This window comes from Syngnathus acus, chromosome 9, assembly GCF_901709675.1.
Source record: "Syngnathus acus chromosome 9, fSynAcu1.2, whole genome shotgun sequence".
Taxonomy (NCBI): domain Eukaryota; kingdom Metazoa; phylum Chordata; class Actinopteri; order Syngnathiformes; family Syngnathidae; genus Syngnathus; species Syngnathus acus.
This window is the reverse complement of record NC_051094.1, coordinates 11,223,231-11,243,640: the sequence shown is the minus strand read 5'-3', so window position 1 is coordinate 11,243,640 and position 20,410 is coordinate 11,223,231. Positions and strand designations below refer to the sequence as shown.

The window sequence follows — 20,410 nt, the reverse complement described above, 5'->3', positions numbered from 1 at the left end:
CTATTGTATTGCATATTGTCTAAAACCATAATGCACTCATAGCTTCTATTATTCAATAGTCGATAAGGTAACTTTCTCTTAATTTTGAGCAATTATAATAGCGTAAATATTGTTTAAAATTAAATTTTAAATTGTGTTTCTTACATATCTGAATTCAAAATAACATGCTTTAAGCAAAATAAATGTGTGATTTAAAGCAGTTGTTAAGACCACCTCCTAAGCCAGAAGAAAGATTTAAAAATTATACTTTGCTTTATTTAAAATACATATTTTCAAATGAAGGCCACTTTCAAACAAAGCAGTTTACCCAAGCACGTTTCATCTAAAATACACAAGTGGAAAAGTAAAATGCTGTCTTGATTGTACTTCATTTTCTATCAAACAATAACTAAAAGACTCTTATAAAAATATCCACACAAATACAGTTTACTAAATGAATATACTCTCACCTACAAGTCACCTGTTGTAATGTTACTGTTACAGGGTATAACAGAAATTCTAGATATATTTGTTTGGGGGGGCAATTTTGAGGAATATTTGTGACTAATATGTGGAGGCAAAACGATGTGCAAATGGGATACGAGAAATTTTGTGTGCTTTGTACATTATGTCTATCGCATTGAAGAGAAACTGAATAATTCATACACTTTCCAACACATGGACTGCTGTGTGTCCAGTTTGCATGCAGTCTATAAAGTTCTTTGAGAGCAAGAGAATCAAAGCAAGAGTTGAATATTTGTGTGCATGTGTTTAGCATAGGTCAGTGTCAGTGTGCTAAAGGTCAGTGAAACAGGAGGGAAATTGGCCATATGCAATGTTCCAATTTCCTATTGAAATGTATTTACAGCATTTACATTTTGTGTAACTGACATCATTATCATTCCTTTCCTGTGCTGTCCTAAATAATATCATCCAAGAGATGGGGGGTGTCCACCCAGTCTAATGTTCTCGGCTCTGATGCCGCCATAATCATACACATAAACTGTTTCCCTGTTCTCTTATCTAATGGGTAAATGGTTGTCGGGGTGAACCTTTTGTTACTCTCAACAAACTCACATAGCTGATTATAGATTTTGGGGTACTCGTGTCGAAGGAAGACACCTCTGATCCTGAGCTCACGCTGAATGTTGACAAAGCACACCTCCCTGGCTTTCCTTCCCTCCTCCCCCTCCTGGTCAATGGCTGGCGTTCCCGGAGGCGGAGTAAGGATGAGAGTTTCCATTTCACTATCCTTCTTCAGTAGCTTTTTTTCTGGACTTGAAGAAGCCAAGGAAACCTTTGCATATTTTCGAACCGTTGGTGTTTGGACCCTTGGCGAGGGTCTGTTAGGCACTAGTTCACCAACGGCTACAGATACATTCAAGAGGAAACATTCACTGGGGTCATACTCGTTACCCGCCTGCTGCAATTCCTTACAGTATCCACCCAAGTTGTCCTTAAAGCCATCCAGCTCTCTGAGAGACAGATAGGTGGGAGACATGACGAGGCCCTCAAGCCCAACTTGGAGAAAGTTATCAGCCGACTCTGGATTGGCAAAACCCAAAAAGAGGACACCTCTGCCTCTGGAGAGGTAACCAGCTTTAGCAATGCGAGAGAAGGCTTTGTGAATCTCGGACTTTTCTCTGCAGAACTTGATGGTGTGCCGACACACGCTGCTCAAGCGGCCGTACACACAGGTCTCCTTGTGGGACTCCCAGTCATCCCTGCGACAGTTTCGGGAGCAATAAAAGGTGTAGCAGCTATGACATGATTTGAAGTACAAGCATGCATTGAACATATTTTCAGAACGTTTGCACTTCTTGTTAGCACACACCATGGTTTCTTCTTCCTCCACGCTGTGGTCTGGAGAGCACTCTTCTGCACTTCTTTGTAAAGCATCACACCCACTATCGGGGTCTTTGATAGTGTCGGGGCTGGATTTAGAAGATGGGAGCTGCGTGTTCAGACATTCAAGATTTTCAATCTCAGAAGATCCCCTGACCTTTTCATCATCTTCAGTAATCAGTTGTTTAAGCTGATCCAGAAAGTCCCCACTAGGCTTCCTGCTGGTTGGTGGCTTGTAATCAACCACTAGGTCAGCTAACAACTCATCAAGTTGCTCCAAACTCTGCTGAAGGGAGACATTGTTACGTTTCTTTTCTTTGGTCATTTCTGCTGCGCTGAATGACTTCTTAACATCAATGACTCTCGGCGCAAATTTCTTTTCACTGTCCAGCGTATTCCAGTTGACAGCGTGCACACCACGCGGCTCACGGTTGCCTGCACATATGTCGTTGTCAGTTATGGTGATCTCAGGAGTCACAAACCAGTGGCCACTCTTGCTAGTCTTCCACGGATTGCTTGGACCTCGCTCTAAAGACGTCTCAGAGAGAGACAGGGCAGCATAGCGCTTTGGAGAACTTGAAAGGTTCAGGATAACGGGTTGAGATGAGACATTGGGAGATGCCCCGTGCCTTCCTTGATAAAATAGGTTCTCATAGCTTCTTCCACGAAGCACCGATTGGTCTTTGTCATGGCGAGGGTAAAGAATATTGTCCCAAGACTTGGAGTGGTTTTTGGCCTCTGTCCTAAGTCTACTTGTCTCTGTGCCGTAGGTAGAATACCAAGGGGCCATACCAGTGTCAACCCTGACTCTTGGTGGAGTGAGCTGAGAAGACTGGTTGGAATAACCAGATATACTTGAGCGATACCAATCATCTGAAAAAGCCTGTGACATTCGCGGGCGCCTCCTGCCTTCTGTGTGATATTGCCTTGATGGAAAGTACCGATCCTCAGGAGAATTAAGCGGCTTGTTATAATATAAATTCGAGCAACTTTGGTGGTATGGATTGAAACGGGGGTCATCCCCAAAGTAAGTGCTTGATGGGGTTTGAGAAAAGCAGGACCCTGCCTCACTCATAGGGTAGGGTGTACTATATACAGAGTGTGATGGCTCTTGGTTTGTATCTGCGAAATATGACCTGAGGGGAAGTGTGTGTACCCATCGATTCCTTGGATCATACTGACTCGTCATAGTACTTCCTCGGCTGGCTAAACTGGATCTATCATCCTGAAAGTATGCCCTTGTATAGGGATGAACCGGATAGCGAACTGGGTCCTCTGTGTAGAAGAACTTTGTTGGGATGTTTGGGTTTGAGTAAGCTCTTTGTTCTTGATTTAGATACATTGCTGTTTGTGATGGCATTCGGTACATGTCTTGATGCTGGTAAGAAACAGGAGACATGCTTGTAGCGTAGTGATATCCTGGTCGGAAATCTCCATTGTAGCATTCACTTGGAGTTGGTGTTGGTGAGGAAATCTGCCGTGGTACATACAAACCTCGACTGCTACTAGCCTGTGAGAATCTTTGCCAAGCGAGTCGTTCAGGCCGTAGATTGGGGACCTGTCTAGATGTGTGTTGGAGCACAGCAGCATCCGGTTTAATGTCCACACGGCACCTGACATGAGGCGTTGCGGTTGTTGTTTCTGATTTACCCTCATTAAAACAATCAGAGACATACAGGGGAGAATTAGGTTGCAGTTTAATAGGGTGGACCTCGTTCAAAAATGCTTTGTTGGAGGAATGTGCTTCTCTTTGTGTTTCAGAGGACCTCAAAGTGTCTGGAGAGACCTTGGCTTGGTTGGCCTCCAGAGGAGTCACAGAGATGGGCACAGGAGTAAGAGTCGATTTGATTCTGGGAGCACTTCGAGATCTTTTTCTATTTACAGAATCCGACCATGTGAGGTGGCTGGTTTTGTCTTGACTGGTCTGTTGTTGGATTTGCCTGGCGTTAAACAAATCTGGAGATGAGAAGCGAAGATATCCTGGTTGATCCAGTCCATTCCATGTTAGATCTTTCTGTAATGTCTGCTGTTCTGGACGCTTAAAAGGATACTCCATTGGGGAAGACGCAGACTGTGGGTCGTCCAGTGATTCAAGAAAATCAAAGCTGCGGCAGTGTCTTTTGTTAATGATTTCTGCTTTATCAATCATCTTCAAGTCACACTGCAATGAAGAGTGAGCAGAACTGACGTGTTCGGTGGTTGGATATAAAGGAATGTCCTGGTAAAGAGTTGATGTCAGGATATCAGGAGGATGTGTCCGGGTCATCTTAATGGAACTTCAATGCCCTCCATTCAGTGTGACATTTCAACAAAACCTAAAGGAAGGAAAAGATATGTTGAGTCAAATAATCTATGACCTCGAGACTATAAACTACGAACTTGTAGAATACACATTACTGCGTGAATGGCTTATGCCTGGCACCCACTACTAGTGCGTCACAGCACAGACCTGTTTCTGAAAATAAAGCTGTGGATTGTCATGTTTGTTAGTTAGCTGACTATGTCCTGGTTCACGAAAGATGATGATCAGACTGGTGCTGCCATTATTATTTTTGGGGTTGAAAAAATTCAGGCATAAAAAAGTCCAAGTCTTAGAAGTCGTATGTATGAAAATTTTACTCGGATACAAACTTTAATGGGTTCTTCCTTCATGCCGCATTATGGAACGTTCACAAACAGGTTTACAAATTTGCAATTGTAAAAAATGTAGATGAAGGAATTTTTAACAGTATTCCATTTTAATTATGTGGACTGAATAAATACTCAAAATAATATCTTCATCAAAAATGTTATTTTGTTTCAGTAGAAGCCCCCCCAGGAAGAAAATGTTGGTCGAAAATGACTATATATTGATGTATTGAAAAAAACATTAGTAGCACTACTATAAAATCAAGTTGTTCAAACAGATGACAAGTCCAATGAAAAAGACAGATATTTTACTAGGCCTATTTCTTAGGTGTTTGAACACAAACAATTCTTTTCCATTTGTAATGCATAGATAAGGTCTCTTGTTGGCCCTCACCCATGAGCTAACCCTGAGCTGCCATCTGTTCACTGTCATGAGAGAGAACTAACCAGCCATGTCCCTGCCATGTCTCGCCAACACACCTAGATATCACGTCTGCTCACACTCAAAGAATCTCAGCAGTCGAGCCCATAATGCTGCAAATGTCTTTTTGTGGGCCTGTTTTACAAAAATGCTCATTATTATTATTATTATTATTATATATGACTTGTTGGAGAAATATAAATCATTATAATTTTATATTATCATTATATTAAGACCTCTAATTTTAAATACCAGATGTGAAAATATCAGACCTTTTTTACATAATAATTACATTGTATTGTCATTGTACTTCAAGCTATTTGTCCCGTACTAATCTAGGTGTATTAAATAGGAGTGGGCAGTTGAATCAAGCTGTTTTACTTGTACAATACAACTACAATGAATCCACTGTGATAAGATGACTGCACACCTGACACATAATCATATGATAATACTAGCTTTAATTATGTGCATCTAAAATAATCAACAGGAAAAAAGCACCACCCTGCAATTAATATTTAGGATTTTCTCCAAAGTAGTTAAATGACTTGTATGCCTGTACTTTGGTTTTGCAAAGTTATTTTTTATTCACGGTCAAATGCAGCTCCTCAATAGATGTGCAACCCCTTTCTTTCGTTCTTTCTTCTTTCTCACCCCTCAAGTTTTAAAATCGCATGCCACATCCTGTCTCCATAGTTACTGCACACAGCACCATTCACCACACAAGGGCCAAAATCTCTGACAAAATGGACACTGAATCAGCAAATTTAAACTTGCAACACAATCGTGTTTTTTTAAATCATAAAGTAGGCCTTGATGATGTTTGGACGTACATTTGAATCATTTTATGGCTATTTGAGCAACTAAATGCACAACCCGCGTTCCTGCATTCGGAATGAGGGTACCCATTCCTTAAAGCTTGCGAACCCTGACTCGGTGTTTTATCGTCTCATTTGAGAGTAGTGTTAAATTTTGGTGCTGCGGCACCATGGGCCCGATGCGTCCGATGTGGTACCAATGACATCATTTGCGCAGGAAAGGGGGAAAAACAAAATCATCGGGTTCGAACCGGGACAACGGCTTGACTTTGGGCTAACTTCGCAAAAATAAGACTTGGCGAGTGAAGGTCGAGTCTTACCGGTTTACCGTGCAATTGATCAGATGAAATGGGCGGCGATGGCGTAAGAGGAGGAGGCGAATGTGTACTGCAGCTCGCCGCACCTGCTGGGGCGCCTCCATGCGTCGATCTCCTGTCTCGGATGCGTTACATCTCAGCTTCACCTCAAAACGCTCCCCCTTGTCGTGTTTAATGTGGAACAGAGCGTGCGGGGGTGTGTTTGTACGTGATGGAAGAAGAGGAGGGGTACGTAACTGAGTCTGCGTCGAGAGGCGTGGTTACGTCGCTTGTGTATGCGCGTGTGCGCGCACGTTGCGTGCGCGTGAATAAGGATGGAGAAGTCCATCCGCCAAGTGATCCGTCAGTTTCATCGTTCACGGTTCATGAACTGAAGTGAACAAATCAAGAGTGGGCGCTAATCCTCTACATACGTATCTGGCTTTGTCAAAATAGGCGCTTTCATTTTTTCAACCTCTGTGGTTGATGAAATGATGTTAAAAAAGACATACAGTGCCCTGAAAAGGTTAAAAGGTCGCTCCAAAGTTTAGGATATTTTGTTTATAATTCAACCAAACTCTAGGCAGTTGGCTGTTTTTTTTTATCTCGAGATATCAGAATAAAAGGGGCTGCAAATGCATGTCACATTTTTTTAAATTTACATTTTCTGAAGATTTTGAAAACCATCTCTCATTTTCGTTCCACTTTACAATTACCGCGTGTGCTACTTTGCCCTCGCATATACTAAGGCGAGGGTTGAAAAAAAACCTCAAAATGATTGAGGCATAGATTCTTGATCGGAATAAAGAAACACAGAGGCCGTATTTATTATCATTAAATTTGCAATCACACAAATAGCAAACAAACCATGGTGCAATTATTGGTATGAATTCTCATTCATTTGTAAGATTTATTACTCATCTTTTTTTCGTTGGGGCTTCTTTTAACCCTTTGTGGCGTCATTCTCACCTTACCATCGCATCTGCATCATTATAATCGATGGCGGGGACAGTTGGCTGCGAGCCCCATCCCGCCCACGGCGTGCAACTGCTGCAGGAAATGTGCTTAGTGAAGCGCTCCCACGATGGATACAAATCACAACAACAGACGAGCCATGCTGATCAGCCTGGAACTGATTTTGTGGCAGGATATGATGTTTAATTGCTCGCATATCTTTGATGGAGAGCACAAATTAACTCGTGCTTCTTTGTTACAAAACAATACTGCAAACCCGCATTAATCACATGTATGACTGTACCGTGGAAATCACGTTGGTTGCCGTTCAGAACCCCACAGAGTGGATTATATGTGCGTATGTGTGACTCACCCTCATGCAGCACTGTGCACTGGCATCAGTTCATGTCAGCTGTTGGTTTGCAGGCGCATAAGTGTCTGTCAGCTGGCTGCTAGCAGGTGTCCCAGGCACCTTGAAGGCTTTGTGGATAGGAAATCAATAGCTCTCTCTTGATTAGAAGTGCTTCTATTCAAGACCTAATAACCATTCAATCCATCAAAGTATGAGCATTAATGAAACACTGCTTCCACTGCTCCAATTGCATTCAAGCATACAGCCCTAACCTAAGAAGCCAAGACGGAGTGAAACTAAATTTACCCTCACATTTTCTCAAGACAATACATGTCTGAGGAAAAAAAGTCATATTTCTGTAATTGTTAATGCCAACCAATCTAAGCTGGACTGTGTTTAAAGACAAGCGCAGAAAATAGTAATGATGTCAATGGCCTTCCAGGAGGAACATTTTCTTCACCTTTTCCAAAAATTGGGCCTTTCCAAAGATATTTGTTATGACAGAGAGATATGTATTTATTTAACATTACATAACATTATTATAATAGTAATAATTAATATTATAGGTGTAATTTGCAGTGAAATAATATGTACAAGTGCTGTGTAAATGTAATGAGTCTAGTTTCAAAGATAAACCAAACCATTGGAATCACATCGCAATATAAAATTAATATTACTATCTCACACGCAAAATTCTTGACTTAGATATAATTACAGTAGATGAGATAAGACAGTGACGTTGGTCTATCTAATGTCAGTGGTACACTGAGAGTAAGAGCCACATGGAAAGGTTTTAGGAAAATGTTGGCTCTATCGGTCTTAAGGATTTCTTAACTAAAGTCCACTTGAAGCATTTAATTCTTCAACAACATAATCCTCCGTCCACTTCTCTCGCCCCAGACTTCATTTTATGCTTTCAGCAAAGTATAAAGCAGATTTACAGATACTGGAGGAGCATTTTTTGTAGTGTTGAATATGATTTGTTTAAAATATTATTGTATAGCTTATATCTAGTTTCCATATATATCCATCATCCATCCATCATCCATCCATCCATCCATCCATTCATCCATCCATCCATCCATCCATCCATCCAACCACCCACTCATCATCCATCCATCCATCCATCCATCCATCCATCCATCATCCATCCATCCATCCATCCATCCATCCATCCATCCATCCATCCATCCATCCATCCATCCATCCATCCATCCATCCATCCATCCATCCATCCATCCATCTAGTATTTCATTCACCTGAAGTAGTTTTGAGGCCAACTACAATGGAATAATATTATTTCCCCCAGACACACACATGCACACGCACGCACGCACGCACGCACACACACACACACACACACACACACACACACACACACACACACACACACACACACACACACACTCTCACACATACAAACAGTATTACTTCTAAATTAAATCTGGCTCGTCATATCTGGCAAAGCAACTGTGACTGTTTTGAAAAAAAGAACATTCTCATCTACTCCAAGTAACACTCACAACACAACAAATCGGTGTATAAGCCAAATCATTCGGGAGTGGTAACCATGGTAACACACACTGAGTAGGAGCAAAAGAGGGTGACTAGATTTCAAAGGGAATGAAGTAATGTGCTGATGGGAATCATCCAGACTATAAAAATCCATCTCATTGCTTAAAATCATAGCAATGTGCAAATACACCACAATGCAGGGGTATTTGAAGTGGGAATCAGTCTCAAATTATGCATTTTATGGCATGTGTATATCTATCTGTCCTCTTCTATAGTATGTCCACCTAACATTTCGGTTAACATAAGGTTTACCATAAGGAGACTCCTTCCGGGAGGCTTGGAATACGGAAGATGCCTTGACAACTACCCACACTCATGTGGGTCATCGTTTAGAATAGAGTGGATATTATTCCCAGCTGCACTGAGCAAACACAAACTCCTCTGTCCTGCTCTCTGGAGTCACTCCGCGACATCCCATGGTGAGGCTTAATTAAATCTTTACCATACACTTCTCTCTCATCCTTCTTCATCTGCCATTTTGGCTAACGAATGACTCTGTCATGTGTGCAAGTTTATAATACATTTGTAAAGTGCTTCTGTTTTTTTTTAATTATTTGCTGTTGCACTGTGTCTCTGTAAAATTCTTATGTAATACACTGTCACATCACACCTACAGAAAAATGGTCTTAGTCGCAGTTTCATTCGTTCTTTAAACACTGATTTCACTCTTTGCCTTTTTACAAGACTCATTCAAGGCCCATTTTATCAAATGGAAGACAATTATGCTTTTGTGCCTCAGTGAGAAGGAAACAGTGACCCTCTTCTTAATATGGATGGTGTTTACCCTCAGTTCAAGAACAGTACAATGCAAGGGCTTACTCCTCATGGGCCAAGGCTTCAGGTTTTGTGTTGTGACTGGTACAAGTCATTTTTACCATTCAAACTGAGGCCTGAGGGAAACAAGAATAGTGAATAATGCACTGACTACATACACTCTCAAATAGTAAAGCATACTGCCTGCAATGTCTAACTCATTATCATCATCATTTTGTTGGTAGGGAGAAAAAAAATGAAATAGGAACTACTTAAGTTACCGAATGAGATTAAATTTCTTATAAAGGGGTTAAGAATCATTTCATCTGTCTGATTAAAAATAATAAATAATAAATAATGAAGCAAAGCACAATGAAACATGCAATCAACTCGAGTCGTTGATGTTGCTCAACCACCCCATCAAATTAATCTTGCAGATCAGCTTTGACACTTTCTTCAATTTGCCGATTTAATTGCACCTTAAACGGACAGCATGTAATTACTCATTGTGGTTGGCAGCTGCAGTCATCCAGATGCACGTGTGTTCTCAGCGTCACAGGGCTGTTTAAATGGGTCAGTTCTCGAAATAACCTAGCTCTTGAAGAAGTTGTGAGGCCCGAACGCTCTATCTTTTCTTGTTTTTCTGTTCGCAATTAAGCACTTCCCTTCAGTATTTCACTTGAAACCTGTGATATTGTCAAGTCTGAAAGTGAACAGCTAAAACATTTGTGTATGAGACAACATCTAATTTATTTCTGTTACATTTTGTAGAGCAGATGTGTTCATCAGTAAAGGCGCAGTGTCTTTTCTAGTCATCTGGGCATCACTCCTTCAAAGCAAATTTAATTTACAATGAAATAATTAAATGGACTCCTGGGCAGCTTAGATAAGAAATGCAAGCAAGCATATAGCGCTGTAAAAACAAACTGACCTTTTAGAGAGGCGTCATATACAGTACCTTCCCTGTAATTTGAATTTTGCTCTCCTGGCACTTAAGTCAGCAAAGAAAACTTTTGTTGCAATAGATACATCGATTTGTTGGTGAAGAATTAAAAACTATTTCACACTACATAAAACAGCCATCATTTAGTCAACCAATAGTGGATCTGGGAGGAGACACTATGAGTGAGACTCTATATCTGTTTCAAGGTACAAGGCCATTAATCTCACATTCTATGAAAATACCGCATAAAGTCGATGTTCTTTTGCATATAATACGTAAAACCGCTTTCACTCCTCTGGTGATGTTATACAAGAAGGGCCGTCTTACGATCTATGTTCTGAGTTAAAAGGGTTGGATGGGACTTTCAAGTGCTGAGCTGTATAGCTTAATGAAACATAAAATGAGTGAACCCGCATAAGCATCCATTCTCTATACCACTTTACCATCACTATTCTGCAGCTGACAGCAGGCAAGAGGCGGAGCACACACTCGACTTGTTGCCAGCAAAATGGAGGGCAATTCGAGACAAACAATCATTCACAATTTATAGTCCTATTATCCGAGGAGTCAGGATGCATATTTTTACAAGCACTTAAAACCCACACATGCAGGGGGAGAACATGCATTGAAAAAGCTACACTGAAAGGCCATAGCCAAGATTCAAATCGTTGACCTCAGAACTGTGCTGGGTGTGCTAACCATTTACAAAGTACGCTCCCCATGTAGTTATCAGTAGAACCAATAAAGTTTCTGTCATACATTACAGTATTGTAAGGAATTGTGATAAATGTGCTGTTTTAATAATAAAGCAAGCAGTGCTTTCTCACAAGGACCTCGTTTATCTCCAGTGGGCACACATACAATGAACGGATTCACAAATTTATAATGAAAGCAGTTACATTCCTACATCTTTTACAACAATGCATCGCTGTGTTTGGCACAGTTTTCAAAGCGTGTGGATACTATGGAACAGTTCATGCAAATGTAAAGCAATAAATATTAAAACTGTTCAGATGCTCTTAGTCCCATAAATTATGTCTACACTAGTAACTTGTTTTTATCAGTTGCAGGCAATTAAGAAGCTACAAATGTAAGCTTACGCCACCTTGTGGTCAGATTCCTACAAGTACAATGACATAACAAGAACAGCAACAATAAAAATAACTAATAATAATAATAATGATAATTAAAATAATAATAATTAATAATATAACAATAATAATGATAACTAAAATTGTATTCTGTATATTAGAGTCAACTCTATTTGTTTAGTTAGTTATTGACTTTATTGGGCATGTGCATACTTCAATAACATTCATTTGCACATCATATAATACAAACATTGCATATAACATCAATTTACATATACTTATTTAATCCACCATGATTTACATTATATATTTTCATTAAGCCAGCACTTCAGCGTTGATTTATTTGCATTTACATCTATGATTTTTTTATATGTGACAGGCGATCAACAATCATTTCAATTTCCCACTCAACACGACGAGAATTTTATCTTTCCACAATGAATTAACAATGCATAAACAAAGCAAGACTTTACATTCACAGTCAAAAAGGCCATCATGAACGAAATCTGCTCAGAACAAAAAATAACGACTACTGTGTCAGAGGTCAGTGGCAAAGTTTACCACATCAAATAGTAAAACAATATCTAACAATATATAACAACATGTGACAAACAGTTACAATTACCTGTCACCTTAAGTGACACGACAGATTGTCCTAAAAAGAATAACTAAATAAAAATACAAAAATTCTCATGCACACTAGAGTCACTCCAAATTTCTGAAGCATTAATGCATTAACTCACAAGCACCATATTGCCTCATGAAAGAAAACAAATACTTTTAAAATCATTCAGACACAACTGCACAATAAAATCATTCAATTATTATCTATTAAAATGAGGTTCCGAAAGACACAAAACACTAACAAGCACAGAAAGCAGGAGAATAATAAAGGCGACAATCTGCATCAGTCAGAATTCTGTGCAACACAGTTACGGAACATTCACACATTTATGCACCACAGAGCACAAGGGGTCACTGTAGCTACAACACACAAGGACAGCATGAGGAAACTACTGGGCAACCAGGACTCATTTTCACTTTGAGTCTTCTCTTGAAAGCAAGATATTGCCATAATAGATGCACATTCAAGTGGGAATAATTCCCTCTGGAAGACATTTTAGTGCCTAGAAAATGATTAGTGAAGAGTTAATTTTTTTCCTACAGTCAGGATGTACAAATGCACTTCTGCCCAAAGATATGGTTGTCGGTGCAGAGGAGAAACAACCACAGTACATCACCATACGTGCTTTATCGACTACAAGTCTGCACATACAAGTATGTCTTTATTTTGCAGATGGGCCATACGTGACAGTCCTTGGCTTAGTATCTTTTGGGGGGAAAGCCCTCTGCTCACACCCAGGCAACCAGGTGCATCATTTTTATTTATTAGTCATACCTTACATTGCTTTAAATTGAGTAGCTGTGTGGCAAGTATGTGAATATTTTGCTCACTGCATCTTTCTGTGCAGCGGTCCAGTGCATCGTTCTCTTTTTCCGAGCCAAAGCCGTATTGTTGCTTTGTCAATTGGTACAGTAGTTGAATAAAACCTGAAAATATTGACTATATTTCAAGTATAATTCTGTGTTCAGTTGTGTGCAAATGCATTGTAAATAAGAACAACACTCCTACCTCATTTGAATGCATGCTTTTCCCCTCATTATTGGTAAACAACCATATTAAACAGAATGGAAGACTCCCAAAATCAAGTGGACATCAATAAGACAGCTCAATTTGATTGGACGTTTTTTTTAGCTTTTGTTTTTTTGTGCGAGTAGAAAAAAAATGGATGAAAGCAGGGGCAACACGCAAGATCGACAGGCTTATTTAAACTCGCTGAAATACATAAGAATACATTTACAAGCACCAATTTGTATTATTGGAAAACGCAACCATTGTCCCCTGTTCACATGCAGCTAAAACATCACGGGCCAACAATCAAACACATTCTATACCATACAGATGTGTGCAGCTATGAGAGGATTAGATTTTGTTGGTCAGTACACCAAAATAAAATTGCTTGAGCTTTAGAGGTGAAGTGCCAATAAACAAGTGGAAGTATAGTATTTTGCTGCCATTCTTGTTTGTGTGTGCTCATGCATGTACAAGCTTTTGTGTATTGTATGTGTAATGATTTAAGATTGTGGCTAGTCAGGAATGTGTCAGACTTACATAAGTGCCTACATAAAAGTGTTTGTATTCTTTCTTTCTTTCAATTGTGAATAGGCGCTCTTCAGGGAGTATGTACATTTCAATGTCATGTTGCGGTTTTTTTTTAGGAATGGGGAGCACATCTTGCCAAAAGGGAGCAGAAGGAATCAGTCGTTCTCTATGCCAGGCCCTTTTTCTTCGAGTGAGAGTGGGGGGTAATGATGATAATGATCCCGATGACGCTTCAGTCTGAGAAGAGACTGGCAAAAGATTTGCGTAGATTGCGTATGGTTTCAGCCTTAACCTCCTCCTGGCTAAGGCTGGCTCGTGGCGCTGGGGTTTCTGGAATGTTGAAGGTATTGGTAAGAGACTGGGATTTGCTATAAAGAGAGCAGATGGCAATAGAGGAGAGGAAGAGCCTATTAACGTCATGCAGCAAACCCATGGAATGAAAAGACTGGACCATGGTGAGTAAAGAGGAGAAAGAGAGGATGAGCTTTCAAAAAAGTGCAGTCCTGTGTGTGATATGAAAGTGATATGAATAATGTTACTGGATGCTATGTGATGCTTGGTAGACACATTTCATTTGATCTACTGCCTCAATCAAATAGCTCGATTTATTTATTGTTGTTTTTACCGCTTATCTTTTCATATATATATAATTGTATTAGGTGATTTTCCTAGTAGTAGAAACGTTGTACCCATTCTTGAGTGACTTTAGTACTTAACAGTTCAAAATGCCTGACTTGCACTGCAACAAACACTTTTGGCATCCACAAGCACAGAAACATGAGCCAGTCTCTCTCCACCACCTTGATGGAGTAGATGCAAAGTACACAAGAAGGCCAGAACCTAGTTTTGAACAGCCAACCTCAACACTGTGAGGTAGATTTTTTACCACTGTGCCGCACTCTACAATGGGAAAAGACAAAACTGTACTGTGGATAATATGTATTTCAGAAATTTCTTAACTTGCTTTTAAGTTTTATTGTAGCACCATTTTTTTTAATGCACAACCGAGCATCACCTTCAGCAAGTGTTCATTTGCTGTGTCGTCACTGATATGTAACATTTTGAAATTGTTGAAAAACAAAAATCATGCATATTCCAGTGAATCATAATAAACAGAAAACATGTATCTCATGCACATATCAGTGCCAAAGAGTGAGATTTGAGAGGTTCACGTCAATAAAAATGAGAGAAAAGATATGATTGGTATAGAATATGTGATGTCCAGACTACACTTACTTACTTCAGTTGTGGGGAACCACCCCCTGCTGTGTTGTCCTGGCTGGGTTTTTGTGGGGGCTGGGGCTTTTGTTGCAGTGGTGGGCGTCCCCCAGGACCCCCCTGGCCCTGGCCGGCTGGTCGTGGCTGCTGGGTGGTGGTCGCACCAGTGCGCCCCTGCTGGCCAGCGGTTCTCTGCTGCCCCCCTTGTGATTGCTGTCTGGGGGGCTGGCTGGGTCTTTGTTGCTGAGGTTTCTGACCAGCACCCCCTGGAGGAGGTCTTTGTTGTTGTTGTGTGGCAGACTGTTGCTTCTGAGTTTGGGGAGAGCCTCCCTGGCTTTGCTGAGGAGCTCCCTGACCTGGAGGCCCTTGGTTGGCCTTGGCCTGGGAACTGGGATCAACTGAACCCGGGCTCACTGCAGGTTGCTGGGCTTGTGCAGTAGCACCTTGTTGAGGACCACCTGATTGGAAACAACAATCACATTATATGGACCTTGCTTAAATGGCAGCACACCGTACGTAGTGTGTGTGCAAGTCACCCACACCTCCCTACCCTCAAATACATAAATAACACTAAGATTCAGCTTCTGTTTTAATTCGTTACTCTTAACCGCCGTCGATGAACACACAACGTGTATGTGCTGTGAGAATGCTACCACACCCAACCATTATCTGTTGAACTAAATACATGTTTTCCAGTTTTGTGGTGCCAAAAAAGTAATAATTTACCACAAGAAGTCCAATAGTTTTCTTGTTACAGTATGATAGCAAATATTTAACACTTTCTTACCCTGAGGTGAGGGTCTGTGTTGAGACTGTGGAACTGTAGGTTGGGAGACAGGCTGAGGTGATACTGCTTTCTAAAATGCAAGCAGTAAAAAATGCATTAACATCAAGCAAGTCGATTAAAAGTGACTTTTACCCTCAAGTATAATGTTTCCTGCTGCCCTTACTATTTTTGCATGGCAGAAGCAATCATCATACAGGGCTCAAATTTTCCACTGACTCTAAAATAACATTCTGCTTCAGCGGAGCGAGACTTGGCTCCTGGCCCCGTGGATTGTGCATATCAGGTAAAAGTGTATATGACATGAGATTGCAGCATGCAGTTAATCAAACCACGTTTCAATGACTTTTTATTTTATAACTACTATTAATAATATGAATACTACTACTCATAAAACCCCAACTAATGATCAAGAGATCAACCACAATGTTAATTTATGTTACACCTCTACAATATAAAATATACTAATTTCAATTATCTAAATACAATACAGTGCAATACATCAATGTGCACCCCGCATAATATACAGTACTTTATATACATTGCTATTTTTGGTTGGATTGTACCCAAAACGGTTCGGCTACTGGATGGATGGACGGACGGAATGATGGATTTCTGCTATTACACTTAAATGTTTTGTGCACCTGTGTTGCTGTGATGCGGCCTGTGGAGGAGCTTGAAGCTGGTAGAATCATTTGGTTCATTTTCAAAACCACCAGTTCTGCGATCTGTGCGCGATCCTCGTCCTGCTGATCACCGATCAGTGGCATTGAGCAGTCATCTACCTGGTAAAAAAAAAAAAAGATAATGCATTCATAGATCACCTTTTGGATTACACACCTAGCACGTTTTTGATCTGATTTTCTTCCTCTCAAGTACCTCTATTATGTAGTCCATTCCATCTTTACCATGAAGAGCCTCCACAGCACAGATGTCCAAACCTCCAAAGATGTTGGCACAAGTGTCCACCCACATTCTGTACCTGCGATATCAAGTCAAGCATAAATCTTGGCCTGAATGATGCACTGTACAGTACGAGCACCAGTCAAGTGCAACTAATATAATGTGAAATCTTACTTGTCTGACATGGCAACTTGCTCAAGCATTGATGAGCCCGTGTTGGTTTTCCAATTGCCAGAAATGGATGTTCTCCTTTTAATGATCATAAAACCATGTGAGCATGTGCTTTTTCTACAGACAGTTGCTTAACTAATGGCTCCACTCACATGTAGGCCTTGTAATTTTCACCAATTTTCTGGATGCGGACATCGTACTTGGCATCAATAAATGGCTCAGATGTAGCATATGTCTTCGTCAGAGCAACAACACTTGCAATATCTTGAAAGTCATATTGATTGTCCACTTTCACCTATGGTAGCAAACATCGAAATATAAAAAGGTTAGCATGTTCTCATGTGTTCTAATTGAAGAATTAGAAATATCGTTCCACCTTTCCCATTCCTGAGTGGGCATGGCCCATCTTTATCACAGCAGGGAACTGGGAGGACGTTATCTAAAAAAAGAGTTAACATACATTAATTGAAACTCTCATGAAGTAGAAATCACTCCTCTTGCAGTTCTGCTGGACATTTTTAATTGTATGAAATGATATCAGATTCATAAGATTTAAAATTAGCACTTGTGTTATAACACTAAAAACAGTGAATCTGGTTTTTGTCCAATGTTATTGTGATGTCCATATCAAATAAGTATCAAATACCAAATGAATGCAGAAACCCAAATTAATCCCAAACTCGATACAGAGAACACGTGATTGGTCTCAGGATGTACAAACGATGGAATAATGATATGGGGGTCTTTTGCAGAGATGGCCATGCCTGTTGGTACTAGTGAAGGGGGGTTGTAATGAGGAAGAAGCAAGCAGATGTCATAATTTACCATTTCTTTGTGGTTTGGATAATAAACCTGGTCAATTAGTGGGAATTCCTCTGGACCCAGCAGTTTGTGTAGCCTCGACATCTGCGCAAACTAGAAAAAGCAAAAACAATTCATAAAGCTTATTTTACCCCCCAATATCAATGTGACTCATCAATTAGAATAAGGTTTGAGAATATCAAAGAACCCACCACCCATGGTTTGTCACAGAAATTGTAGACTGAGTGTAAAGAGTTCACACTTGGCAATCCTGCATACTGTAGACCAATAACTAAGTTGCGGTGGTCTCCATTCTTGTCCATACTGAAGGCATGCTGTCTGATCAGTACAAAGTCTGGTTTGAAGGATCTGGAATATAACAGTAACAAAAGGTTACAAAAAAGATTAAAAAAAATATCAGATGCATGGTGTGATAATAGTCTATGTCAAAAGACAATTCTCTTCAAGGCTCCAATACGAAACTCAAACATCCATCCGTTTTCGATATCGTCCTTCGTAATGAGGGTCAGAGGTGGAGCAAGAGTTTATCCCAGGTGACTTTGGGAGCAAACTGCTAGAATAGTTTGAGGCAGCTCTTTTTTTTCTGTCCCAACATGTATGTGCGCCGTTGCAAACAAAGGCGTTGGATTACCTTGGTGTGGAAGAACTCAACTGGCTTGTATTTGCCAGACCTTATCCATATCAAACACCTCTGAGATGAGCTACAACAGACAGCCAAGTCCATAATGACCACAAAAAACACCTAAAAATATAAAGTATCTTCCCATTTTCAGTTCTTGTGTGTGTGGTCTATACGTATAGTGTCCATCAACATAAACACCAATATAGAATGAACTGACACTTACTTAGTAAGCTTGTGGCCGTTCCTAATTGCGTCAATGCTGACTGTGTAGGTACCTGACGAGTCAGCCACCAGGTTGATTTCGGAAAATTCAGCCTAAAAACGACAGTGACAAGATTTAATCACAACGAACAATCTATTTCATGATGGACAAAATTAGAAGACAAACAAAGTGGCCAAGACAGGCAGAAGGGGTATGACAATCTTTTGAATGTCTCTATATACAACAGAGAAAGACAAAGGTGAACACGTAAATCTCAGCAATAGTAATGATATATGATGAAAAAACCTACCTGTTCAACCTTGATGTCATATTCACCACCGTGGACCTTTCTTCCTCTGAAAACTCTCACCCTGTGTGTGGAACAGGGAATGAAATTAAACTTTCACTCCTTAAACTCACTTTAACATGATACAATTCAATCTAAATATCAAGGTTCAATCAAATCTAAGCACTGAAATAATAATTAATAATATTGTAATATAATAATAATAATAATAATAATTGTATTACCAATAATATTGTAAGGCATATTATTGCCAAATTTGTTCATTATCAATCATTTCCTTTCACAAAAGTTGCATTAAAATGTCCTGTTAACCTTTCAAATAAAAAATACAATAAGTGACAGACACGCATCCAATATCTTGCGTTCATTTGCAAGATTTGTTTCTGATGGATGAATTGACATCAAAACCTGCATCATCATGCTTATATCAGTTACAGTGGCCTATCCTGTTTGGCCTATTTTTAATTTTTGGATATCAAATGTAAAACTAGAATACAGTGACAGTAACAAATGTGTTTATAATACTTCCTGGTAAAAATAAGTCAATTATCTTTATATTTGGTGTCTGTGCTGCATGCAGAACATGTATGAATATATCTGGGGAGGAAGAAAAAACACTGCTGACATGCAGGACACCTGTGCATTAGACGCTTGATAAGTCAGTGCCTGATGAATCATGACCTTTTATCTGTGCATGTTATGGCAAAACATTGCAGTCAAGATGCGCCACTGCTCTTACCAGTCAGTCTGCTGGTCGTCAACCACCAGGAGGATCTTAGCGCTGCTAGAGACCCCCGCCCGGTCGGCCGCCTCCGATAAGGTGGCTGCGGCGGCGGCCGTGGTCTGCTTGACAGCATTGGATAGGGATGAGAAGAAGCCGGAGCCTCCGCCCGCAGGCTGTTGCTGGCCGACAGGCTGGCGCCTCTCCGACGGGCCCGGGGACACTGCGGGGCTCGGCTGCTGCTGAGGCGGGGGCTCGGCGCGCTGCAGATCGCCCATGTAGCCGTTGGGCAGGTTGGACATGAAATTACTGTCCGAGAGTCGTCGACGAAGGTAGTTCATGATGGAAAGTCTGCGGTGTCGAATACGACAGGAAAAAGACGCGTCCGCCCATCACAGATTTTATTCGATATGGTCGCGTGAGTGTCAGCATTTACTGAATGAAGCCACTTATGACGAAGCCTACCTGGGAGTGTATCCAAGTGATCCGCCCTAAAACGATGTTGATTTCTTACAGTGACGCGCAGAGGAGCACCCTCGGTTACATATATGATTGTAATTGACACGCGTGTCGTCTACGGTCGTGCATCAATCAAAAGTCCTTCCTGCTTATCACTGCCGTGCCCTGCGCTCTTCCCCTCCAGTCACAGTTTTTCCCCATTGCCCTGCGTCACCGCGGAGCATTCGAGTGAGGGATGCCGGGAGGGGTTGGGGTGGCCTGCAAGAAGGAATCTGCGTCAAGACTACTAAATTGGGACAGCAGACTTCCGTTATTGTGCTGTTATTTTCAGCTTCAAATGCCAAACCGACACAGTCGTTACGATCTTAATTCTGTTCTCTAA

At 40.6% G+C, this 20,410-nt stretch overlaps 2 protein-coding genes across 5 annotated transcripts; both read right to left on the bottom strand.

The window, feature by feature from the left end:
• Positions 1-378: 378 nt before the first annotated feature.
• Positions 379-6,241, bottom strand: unm_hu7912 (un-named hu7912). The gene is made up of 2 exons (XM_037259621.1): positions 6,012-6,241; positions 379-4,139 (listed from the first exon to the last, which is right to left on the bottom strand). Exon 2 carries the CDS (start codon positions 4,088-4,090, stop codon positions 899-901), a length of 3,192 nt encoding a protein of 1,063 aa, XP_037115516.1. The 5' UTR covers positions 4,091-4,139; positions 6,012-6,241; the 3' UTR covers positions 379-898.
• Positions 6,242-11,831: 5,590 nt separating this feature from the next.
• On the bottom strand, positions 11,832-20,287 carry syn1 (synapsin I). Of its 4 annotated transcripts, none has more exons than XM_037259317.1 (14): positions 20,035-20,287; positions 19,588-19,920; positions 18,852-18,912; positions 18,563-18,654; positions 17,909-18,065; positions 17,721-17,810; positions 17,272-17,334; positions 17,048-17,190; positions 16,899-16,973; positions 16,701-16,803; positions 16,466-16,606; positions 15,825-15,894; positions 15,056-15,495; positions 11,832-14,149 (listed from the first exon to the last, which is right to left on the bottom strand). In XM_037259317.1, exons 2-13 carry the CDS (start codon positions 19,908-19,910, stop codon positions 15,056-15,058), a joined length of 1,758 nt encoding a protein of 585 aa, XP_037115212.1. In that variant the 5' UTR covers positions 19,911-19,920; positions 20,035-20,287; the 3' UTR covers positions 11,832-14,149. The 4 variants fall into 4 exon arrangements, with proteins under 4 accessions (XP_037115212.1, XP_037115210.1, XP_037115211.1 ...); XM_037259315.1 differs by having other exon boundaries at positions 11,832-14,187; positions 15,060-15,495; XM_037259316.1 differs by having other exon boundaries at positions 15,060-15,495.
• Between the last annotated feature and the right edge of the window lie 123 nt (positions 20,288-20,410).